The sequence below is a fragment of the Aulostomus chinensis genome, chromosome 6, assembly GCF_037954235.1.
Source record: "Aulostomus chinensis isolate RoL2024-O1b breed Wild chromosome 6, RoL_Achi_v1.0, whole genome shotgun sequence".
Taxonomy (NCBI): Eukaryota; Metazoa; Chordata; class Actinopteri; order Syngnathiformes; family Aulostomidae; genus Aulostomus; species Aulostomus chinensis.
In genome coordinates this window covers 21,449,554-21,460,584 of record NC_141325.1, presented here as the reverse complement: position 1 = coordinate 21,460,584, position 11,031 = coordinate 21,449,554, and the positions used below count along the sequence as shown (strand labels likewise).

At 41.7% G+C, this 11,031-nt stretch overlaps 1 protein-coding gene across 2 annotated transcripts; it reads left to right on the top strand.

Moving 5' to 3' along the window:
* The first annotated feature begins 611 nt into the window (after positions 1-611).
* On the top strand, positions 612-8,363 carry isl1a (ISL LIM homeobox 1a). 2 transcript variants are annotated; one of them, XM_086207006.1, is made up of 6 exons: positions 612-783; positions 1,148-1,337; positions 2,223-2,482; positions 3,434-3,717; positions 4,303-4,470; positions 5,366-8,363. In XM_086207006.1, the coding sequence occupies exons 1-6, from the start codon at positions 756-758 to the stop codon at positions 5,480-5,482; spliced, it is 1,047 nt and encodes a 348-aa protein (XP_086063132.1). In that variant the 5' UTR covers positions 612-755; the 3' UTR covers positions 5,483-8,363. The 2 variants fall into 2 exon arrangements, with proteins under 2 accessions (XP_086063132.1, XP_086063131.1); XM_086207005.1 differs by having other exon boundaries at positions 3,431-3,717.
* Positions 8,364-11,031: the final 2,668 nt, after the last annotated feature.

Below are 11,031 nucleotides of genomic sequence, written 5' to 3'. Positions count from 1 at the left end.
TCTGAGCTTCTTGAGAGTTGTTGAAATAAATATTGCCGTTGCTTTTTAGAATCTTATTCTAAACACGTGAGACTCTGATTTTAAAGCATTCCCTGAAAACATTGCGCTTAAAAACAACACCAGAGCAGTTTACAGTTTCTATAAATTCCCCTTTGCGAGATTTTCACCTGAAAGTTCATAAATTAGTCTGAAATTGTTGGACTGGTGCAATATTTGTACGTGATACTTCAGAGATCGAAAAGGCTGTCAGCCGGTCAAACTTAAATATGATATTACAATTTGAGGAGACACAGGAGTTTTCCTCTGATGCATTGTATGACGTGAGCCACTGTTTCTACAGTTGCCCATGTAAACATTAAGCGCAAGCGTAAGACTTACAAGGAAGGGAAAAACAGAGCAGAATAAAGAACAGAGAAGGTTCTACGAAAATAAATGATTTTCTGCAATAAGTGTGCCAGTGTGTGCGTGTGGCTGTAGTGGTGTTGGTGTGTGTGTGTGTGTGTGTGTGTGTGTGGGGGGGGGGGGGCAGAGCCAATCAGCTGCTCATGTAGATGACGTGCAGCTGCCCTACGTCAGCCCCACGAGCTTCAGAGCTCCACACACACCAAGGAGAAACACACACACACAAACTCCCTTCCCGAACCGGACAGCACAGCCCCTGGCCCGCGGAAGCCCGGCAAAAGAGGACACTTTCAGGCTTCCAGGAGCTGCAGCCCGCCGTGACAGTGGACCTAACATCGCCTTACTTTGTGGACATGGGAGACATGGGGGATCCGCCGAAAAGTAAGAGACTTGTTCGATGTTTGGGATGCGATGCTGGAACGAAATTTTTCCCATTTTGAGTTGACTTCTTATAATGGTAGTGAAGATTTTGTGTGTGTGCGTGTGTGTGCGTGTGTGTGTGTGTGTGTGCGTGTGTGTGTGCGTGTGTGTGTGATAAAACACAACATTTTAAAGAAGTGACAGATTTAAGTCCACATATGTAAACTTGGCTTTTCGAAGGCATAATAATTACAACAACAACAATAACAATAATAATAATAATAATAATCATAATAATAATACATTTATTCTATTAGATCAGTCAACTTTAACCAGCGCACAGCAGTGAAATATTTGTGATGTGTCTTCGTGTATGGTTTTCTAGAGAAGCGGCTGGTGTCTCTGTGCGTGGGCTGCGGGAACCAGATCCACGACCAGTACATTCTACGGGTCTCTCCAGACCTCGAGTGGCATGCAGCCTGTCTCAAATGTGCGGAATGCAGTCAGTACCTGGACGAGTCTTGCACATGTTTCGTCAGGGACGGAAAGACTTACTGTAAACGGGACTACATCAGGTAGGACGGTCAGGATGGGACGACCCTCTTCAGATATTAACGACCTACGACCAGACTAGGCCTGCATGACGACGACGGTGATGATGATGATGATGAAGATTATTATTATTATTAATAATAATATTATTATTGTATTCATACGCAAACCTTAAGCTCACAATTGGTTTCGTTGAGTTTACACAAATTTTCGAATGTCTTTTTTAAAAAAAAACGGACAGAACAGGACATAGTATATGACAGTATAGTGCATCACTATACTGTCATATACTATATATGACACATTATATTTCTTTATCTCACTGCATTGTGTTTACACCACATGCATATTACATCTGAAACAATGCAAATTGCAACACTATCTCTGATCAATGACTCAGATGCTCCTCTGCTTTGTGACAGGTGGACCTCAGGGAAAACAAAAGAACAAAGAAAAATATATGTGGTCATTGGCAAAATTAATTAAAAAGAAGAAAAAAAAACAAGATTCACCCTAGATTCACCCTGTAAAAAAGTCACTGTCCGGCGGCTTTTAGATTTGTTATTCGTATATGTATTTTTTTTTCAGTAAAACATAAATAAAATCGTATTCCAGAAAAGAAAAGTTCGCTAAAATTATACGACTTGACTAATATGTAGCCACAGACACGTCTGAACAGCGCACCCCTTTGAATTTGTTATTGTTGTAATTATATTTTAAGGAATTACTTGCATTAATTAAGCAAGTCAAATGATCGATCTTGTTTTACAGGCCTTATGTTTTAACCTGATTAGTCCTGTGAGTGAGCTGCCTGCAGTCAAACTGATCGGACGATGTGTGTGTGTGTGTGTGTGTGTGTGTGTGTGTGTGTGTGTGTGTGTATGTGTGTGTGTGTGTGTGCCCCACAGGTTATACGGGATTAAATGCGCCAAATGCAACATCGGTTTCAGCAAGAACGACTTCGTGATGAGGGCCCGGTCCAAAGTCTACCACATCGAGTGTTTCCGCTGCGTGGCCTGTAGTCGGCAGCTCATCCCGGGAGACGAGTTTGCTTTACGGGACGATGGACTGTTCTGTCGAGCTGATCATGATGTGGTGGAACGGGCCAGTCTGGGCCCCGGAGACCCACTCAGTCCGCTACACCCCGCCAGACCGCTGCAGATGGCAGGTAAAGTTCCAGTCCCTGGGGAGAGGGACTCTTACTGTAGTTGCTTCAACTCGCCTGGCCCGTCTCTCGGACTCCTCATCACTGTATGATGTTTGCTCATATAAGTAATCGCACTCCGGGTGTTTCACCTCGGGTGTGAGACGCAGTGTGACTGTTGCGTGACATGAGAGTTATTTTTGGACCGGTTTTGATAATGAGTTTAATGTCACTGCGTCACAAGGAAGTTGTTCTGTTCTGTTCCGTGGGCTCGGTAATCTTATTTTTATTTATTTTTTATTTTTATTTTTACAAACTGTGCTATCTGTTCCTAAATAGCATCGATTTTTTTCAGATTTTCTAAACACCAGTCAGGTCCGACTGGTTAGATTAGATATCGTGGTCCGACATACGCTAAATTATCTCAGTTTGTGGAGGAGTGTAGATTCAGAGCAGGCTGTGCATGGACCTGGGACGCTTTTACTGGGACTGTCTGGATTTTTTTTTTTTTTTTTTTAACCGTAGCAGAGAGAAACCGTCGATATCTCCTCGTCTCTGGCTTGGATTGCTGGTTCTATGACTTTGGATCAGATAATCAGTGGGCGGATTATACCTGCACCGTTATTATTTAAACTTAATATAGGAAGTCCGAATCTTCTGCAATAATCCGGTTATGGGCCTTAAAGTGTACCAGGGCTGCTTTAAACTGCACGGACAAAAAGCAATCGAACTATGTTGCTATTATGCAAACGTAACTGGATCCGGTTTTCAATACACGTGATGTCAGCAGCATTATATTTGTGAAGTCGTACTAAGTCAGAAGATTTTCTTCAAGGGCAATTAAAACTGGCTTGTATTTGAGCCCTGTAGCCAGTGTTTCATCCTGTCTCTTTGACCCGTATTGTCCTCAGTATGTCTTCAGTTGAACTGAGATTGCCTTCTCTGGGTTGCTTTCCCGTCCATTCTTAACAGCAGAGCCTATCTCGGCCCGGCAGTCCGCTCTTCGGCCGCACATCCATAAACAGCCGGAGAAGACCACCCGAGTCCGGACCGTACTTAACGAGAAGCAGCTTCATACTCTGCGAACTTGCTACAACGCCAACCCTAGGCCCGATGCCTTGATGAAGGAGCAGCTGGTGGAGATGACCGGCCTCAGCCCGCGTGTCATCCGGGTCTGGTTCCAGAACAAGCGTTGCAAAGACAAGAAGAGGAGCCTGCTGATGAAGCAGCTGCAGCAGCAGCAGCCTAATGACAAGACGGTAAAACGCTAAACTGGAGACTTTGACACACTAAAATTTGCATGTTCTTTATTTTAACATCAGCATGTTCTTTGTTTTAACATCAATGATTACCCTTGCATACATATTGCAATACTCTAGTTCTGTTTTACTAACAATAGGATGTTTAAGCCTTGAATTTAAAGCACCCTGAGATATTCAAACGTGTACTTAAGTGAAGGAAATTGAAATGAGGAAGGTGCCAAACCACAAAATGTTCAAAGAGTTGATGTTTGCACAGTCTGAAAGAAAGATGATAAAGGCTTAGTTATGTTTTAATGGATAGGACATTGACAAGCTCACACGGAGCTGGGAGGTCAGACACCTGCTCAAGACCCCCCCCCCCCCCCCATGCGCACCCCTTTATGCGCTTATTTATGTTATTTATTGATCATTCCATCTCTCTCTCTCTCTCTCTCTCTCTCTCTCTCTCTCTCTCTCTCTCACACACACACACACACACACACACACACACGACCACACCCAGCCACCCACGTCCTATCGTTTGTAATGAGCCACAGTGAACAACGTGACGGACTGTACTGATCACAGGGTGCCTTCTTGCAGAATATCCAGGGAATGACAGGAACCCCCATGGTAGCAGCAAGTCCAGAGAGGCACGACGGTGGCATTCAGGCTAATCCGGTAGAGGTGCAGAGCTACCAGCCGCCCTGGAAGGTCCTCAGCGACTTCGCTCTGCAGAGCGACATCGACCAGCCGGCTTTCCAGCAACTGGTGCGTATTTTCTTTTCTTTCCGAGTCCACCAAGTCATTTCATGCATGTGGTCTTCATTTACTCGTCGTGATTTGTGGGTGTATCATTTAACCTGAACAGAGTTTAAAAGACTTAAATCAAGCAAACACACAAACAAAAAATACTAGTGGTACATTTTATTATTCATTATCAAATGCGTAATGCGTCTGTGGTTAGCAGCCTTTCTCGAAGACCATTCTTCCGTTTTACGATTAAAACAAACTTTTGAATTTATAAGTGTATTTGAATTAACTATTCGACCGCTGTTTGAATCCTCCAGCTGCTCCCAGCCAGTCATCGCAAGTTGTCTAGGTATAGAATCGCATCGAGATAGACCTCCGTATGATCCGTCCAGGACTGCAAACGTTCAACCAGGGATACTTTTCAGTTTAAAAGTGGATTATTCGCATTTACGCAGACGGTCAGGATGTGACAGGAAATTTGTTTTGTTGCAATATTTCAGACATTACCCCTGCAGAATACTCAGTTAAATCACCTACCTACTTGTGGACATGACGGAGTGACTTCAGGTTACTGTTGTAAATTAGACTGGTTTCTTTACAATGTCTCAAATCAATGTGTAAGTAATCGCTGTCAATTACTTCCCATAATTTCTTAACTAAACTTAATTAAGAAAAAAAAACATGTAGTGTAACCAATGTTTGCACTGATGTTGCGTTGGACATGAAGACAGCGGGTTTTGCTGAGGCGGCGCTCTGATAAATTCGTGTATCTACGTGTTTATCAACTGACAGCTTTTAGTCTGTTCCTCCATCCCCCCTGCGGAGATACAAAATAATTTTCATTTCATGTCAACCAGTTTGCACATCGGTGAGGTCTTCCCAGATGTTTCTGAATGAAGCTTGTGTTCTGCAGGTCAGTTTCTCGGAAGGGGGTCCAGGTTCGAACTCGACGGGCAGCGAGGTAGCGTCCATGACTTCTCAGCTTCCAGACACGCCGAACAGCATGGTATCTAGCCCTATCGAGGCCTGAGGAGAGGCCGCATGGACAGACTGAACACTCCTCCCCGATTCATACCATCCCTCCCGACTGCACCAAACAACCCCCTGGTTGTATTTTGACACTGTGAAGACAATCATCGGATTTTACCATATTCTTATGTCCATCCAGACGAGACGAACTCTGCTTCACCAAGCCCGGGGCTGCCTGTTCATACGCCTGGTTTTGCCAAAAGAGAATAAACGAACCTGGTTCGATAAACGGGACCTCGAAATTCTGTACTTAAGAAATGCTGTGCGCTTCTTTGAATTAAAAACAAAACAAAAACACAACAAAACAAAACAAAAACAAGCAAACAAAAAACAAACAAAAAAAAACCCCACAAAAACTCGACTGGTGATGGTTTTTTTTTTTAAATTCTCACCTCATTCTTATAATAGACTTTCGAAGGGGAACAGCACTGCTTTTCTTCATTTGATGACACGATTTAATTCATGACCCAAGTACTAAAGCATTTGCAACAAGGTATACCTCTATTTTGCCACAAACTTAGTGGAACATTTGTGTGAGTTATTGTCCATCCAAGCATTTTTTTTCTTTCCCAAAGATGTGTATAATTAACAATAATTTAAAACTACCGTTAGCTCTTGAAGAAAATGTTTCGTTTGTTCCCGTACAACAAAAATATTTATTATTTATTGTCGTCAAAATTGCCACTTTTTGTGTAACTTTCTTAAATGAAGTAAAAAGAAAAAAATATTGTATTTTGGTTCGTGGATTTTCTAACACAAATGCAATGTTTTCAAATCCTTTAACAAATGGGTTAGGAGGAGAGTTTGTTCATTTGTTTGTTTGGGATTTATCTATTTTTCTGTAGTGACAGGAGGTGGTACATCAGGCCTAACGGCTAAAAAGGTGTTGTGTTAGTGCAGATGTCGATGTCTTGATCTTCAAGAATCTTGGGACACATTGTACTCCTTGAAAAAATAATGGAGATGGAATCTGACCATGATATACTTCAAAAAGACAGATTCTGTTCGAAAAATGCAATTTCCCTAGTCTATATTGTGATTTGCCTCCATTTTAACATGAGTGATAGGACAATTCCAGCACAATAGTGATTGCAATGGGAAATTTTCTCATGTCATCATACTGGGAAAATTTAGTGCGTTTTTAGGAAATTCTGAAATCAAATTATTTTCAGATACTCCTTGCTCTGTGGACCTTTGTCATCAAACAACCCAAGACAGAAATGAATACAAATTAATTACTTTGGAATCATCTGATATTTCTTATCCGCCATTATACAAGAACAGTTATCAATTGGAATTTTAATTTGTTTTCAAATACAAAATATGTTTTTACTTATTGGTCATAGCACATATTTATTGTATTTATTATATTTATTTATTTATCTATGATAATGAGGAATATTATTGTTAGGCTCCACTGATCAGAACAGGGATGTAAAACAAGAATCCAGCAAGGGCAACTTTTTAAATCTAATGTTTTATAAAGCTTATAACTGTGTGTCAACTGTAGCCTATTAACTTCAAAGGGGGTTTTACTTCTTTAAAAGAAAACTAAAACATGATCATCTCAATATGTGCCAAAAATCAGGATGTTTCCACATTTTGTGTGTGAATGTGTGTGCGAAATGCATGTGATTGAAGGTTTGCAGGTCTCACCAACCCTTGACAGACTGACTGAAAACCTGTAATTTTATTAATACAGACACTGAACAACTTTCCACAAGTTTATGTTTGTTTATTGAAATCCAGACAAGATATTTGACAGAGAAGTTATGCAGAAATTGATACAGACCTGAAAATGTTCCACCTGTGGGCTTGTTGTCACTTTTACTCTGCTGAGTGACATCCATTCTCTCCATAGTCCACCCTATACCTCCTATCCTTCCATGTGCTGCAGAACACCAATAGCTGCCAGAGACTGTTTAACAACATCTACATGTACAACCATCAAGAGCTTCAGGACATTTGGTTTACTGAGTAGTAAGAAGGAAAACAAAAAGTTAAACATGATGATTGTCCCTCTCCAGGTAAATGTCCTCATGAGGGTTCTCTGTAAATCTAGGATGTATTAAAGACTAAGTTCTACTAATGAATGAGTATCACATTCCAACTAACAATTGACAAATGGATCATTTGCCATCATGAAATACACAGCAGCACAAACGGAATGCAAATGTTAAAGTAAACTGTGACGCAAGCAACACTAATTATTGGAGACAAGGCTTAGCATTTCTTTGGACTTGGTGATTAAACATGACCTGTGACATAAGGAACACTTGGAAATATGATTTTGTTTTGTTGTTTAAGTGTTTAGAAAAGGGAATACACTGGAATACAAATGCTAGTAATGAAAAACGAAATTTTTATTGTTGAAATTCCCTGCATTTACTTTTGCCTTTTCAAACGTTTGGATACCTGTATGAAAGTTCACATAAAATGAGTCAATGAAGCAAAGATGACAGCTGCTCACAGTGAACATGCTGGCCTTCATCGAGGATTACAAGACAAGGATGGGGAGGACAACAGGGGACAAATGCACAGAGGTCAAAGCATATTCATGAGGATACAACAGTTATTCAGGATTCAACAATGACATGCAACGATGGAAACAGATCGATTCATGTTTGAATCCGAAGCATGAGTGAGTTCTCAATGCTTCTCTTCCCCTGGGATACCTTTTAAATCTTGCACAATCATTACAATAGCCTATGATAGCATTTTCAACTAGAACTGAGAATGAGCTGGCTAGCTTGTGCCCAAAAAGCTATATACAGTAGGTGTTAAAGGAAGGGCCTGCTCTCTCTCTCTCTCTTCGCTCTCTGACTAATTAGCTCTTGGAAAACCCATCAATCCACCCATTTTCTATACTGCTTATCCGTTAATGGTTGGGGGGGGGGGTGGAGCCTATCCTGGCAGACATTGGGTGAGAGGCGAGGTATACGCTGGACAGGTCACCAGTCCATCAGAGGGCCATCAGGAGCAATTAGGGGTTCGGTATCTTGCTCAAGGACACTTCGACATGGTCACCAAGGGAAGTGAGGATGGAACCAGTGACTCTTTGGTTGCTAGACAGACAATCTACCTCTGAGCCATGCCGCCCCTCTTGGAATAAGTATATGTACATATCTAGCTGTCTGTCTATCTATCTATCTATCTATCCATCTATATATATATATATATATATATATATATATGTATAGTGATCATGGTACAGCTAGTACAGGACATTTTATGCATTGTCAGCTCTATGAATCATGAATGATAACAGGAAGTGTTAATTTCATAACGGTGTCATCCTTGACTGGTTAAAGTGCAACTGTATGTTTTGTTATTGCAATTACAAAGCTATTTTTGTTATTTGTGCCAACATGTTCATCCATCCATCCATCCATCCATCCATCCATCCATCCATCCAGCTATCCATTTTCTTCCGCTTATTCCTGTTAGGGTCGGGGGTGGGGGTGGCTGAAGCCTAGCCCAGCGGCTTTCGGGCGAGAGGGTGTACACCCTGGACAGGTCGCCAGTCATCGCAGGGCCAACATGTACAGACGGACAACCATTCACACTCACATTCATACCTACGGTCAATTTAGAGAATCCAATCAGCCTAGTCACCATTTGCATGTCTTTGGACTGTGGGAGGAAGCTGGAGTACCTGGAGAGAACCCACACAGGAACAGGGAGAACATGCAAACTCCTCACAGAAAAATCCCATGCCCAAGTCGGAACCTTCTTGCTCTGAGGCGACAGTGCGAACCGTGCCACATGTCCTCCAGTCCAAATGTTCATAGAAATTGACCTTTTTTTTTTCCTCTCTTGCTGCAACTCTTTAATTGTTTGAGTCTTAGGTACCTACATACACTCCCTTTGCCACAAGATGACCCTGTTTTTTGTGGAAAAAAAGAGGATGTAAATATGTTCATCACAATCCCATTAACTTGTGTTTGTGTTAATATTGCTGTTGCTCTGCAACTTTCACCACACAGCAGCTTTCATCTTATAAAATGAAATGAAATGACCACGGGACATGCCATGTCCATAAAACTCAGAAGGTGCATACAAATATGATGCAAATTACTGTTTTTTTGTAAGCAAATAAATCAGTAGCCTTCATCAATAGACTTTTGAGCTCTCCAGCATACATACACAGCCTTCATTAAAATCAGCTCAAATGGGCAAAAATGATATGTTCAATTTATGAAGGCGAATAAAATATTTATGGTGACCACCCATAGCACCACCTGGTATGATTTACACTGTAGCCAATAATTGAGGTTCACAACGGAGGAAATCATATCAGAAAAGCATCAGCGGATTGTGTTTTTATTTGTGTGGTGGCTTTTCAAAGCTTATTACAATTTTAGCGCACGTGCACACACACACACACACACACACACACACACACACACACACACACACACACACACACAACCACACTGATGATCTGGCAGTAGAAGACAAACTTTCCTTGGAATCAAAGACTTCTGTTGACTTTTCTTCAGGCTTTGTGAATTATTTGCAGAGGTAATTTTTGTCTTGGCTGCACGGTGGTGCAGTGGTTAGCACTGTGGCCTCACAGCAAGAAGGTTCGAGTCCTGGCTCAGGCACGTGATCTTTCTGTGTGGAGTTTGCATGTTCTCCCTGTGCCTGCGTGGGTTCTCTCCGGGTACTCCGGCTTCCTCCCACTGTCCAAAGACATGCAATTTGGGGACTAGGCTGATTGGATACTATAAATTGACCATAGGTGTGAATGGTTGTTTGTCTGTATGTTTTAGCCCTGCTATGGACTGGCGACCTGTCCAGGGTGCACCCTGCCTCTCGCCCATAGATGCTGGGATAGGCTCCAGCCCCCCGCGACCCTCACTAGTAAGGAATAAGCGGAAGACGACGATGGATGGATTTTTGACTTTGTTTTCATTTTGGCTTGGTAAAGGTTCTGAGACGAGTGTATATTGCACTGTTTTTAGTGAGTATGGAGTTTCCAGCCCTGCTATTTGCCAACTCTATAAGATCTGTCTGGGATTTTCCTATTAAATGAGTAGGGGATCAACTCAGGCATCTTCGCAAAGAATCAGATGTCTGTTTCTTGAAGTTAATGAAAATAGAGCTGAATATGTAGAAAATATTTCAAACTATCAATCTGAAAGCCAAAGTTTGAGAGAATGCTCGATCCGTCATGGTCCATATCTTGATTTTGTGTTTTATTTTGTGGTTAGTGTCCTGTCTTCCTGTGTGCTCCTTTTTGTCTTGGTCTGCCTTTAGTTCCTGTTTTATTTTGAAGTTCAGGTCTTGTCTTCCTGTGTGCTTCCTGCTGTAGGATTGTTTGATTGCACCACCTGTGTCTTGTTGGCCCATGTATTTACCCTCTGTGTTTCCAATTGTCTCTTGTCAGTTCATTGTCATTGTCTTTGTCAACGTCATAGGCATTCCCCATATTGTTTACCATATCTTGTTCTCTGCTCCTTTGTGTCTCCCATAAGTTCTCATTTATCAGTCTTGAGCAGAACTTTGTTTCGTTTGTACTTTGAACTTGTCCAGGACTTAGGCTTG

Bases quoted from the DNA above. Each gene is read 5' to 3' on its own strand.
- isl1a (XM_086207005.1), top strand. From the start codon at position 756: ATGGGAGACATGGGGGATCCGCCGAAAA. The intron at 2,483-3,430 runs GTAAAGTTCCAG...CATTCTTAACAG, and splicing joins CAGACCGCTGCAGATGGCAG to CAGAGCCTATCTCGGCCCGG. The intron at 3,718-4,302 runs GTAAAACGCTAA...GCCTTCTTGCAG, and splicing joins AGCAGCCTAATGACAAGACG to AATATCCAGGGAATGACAGG.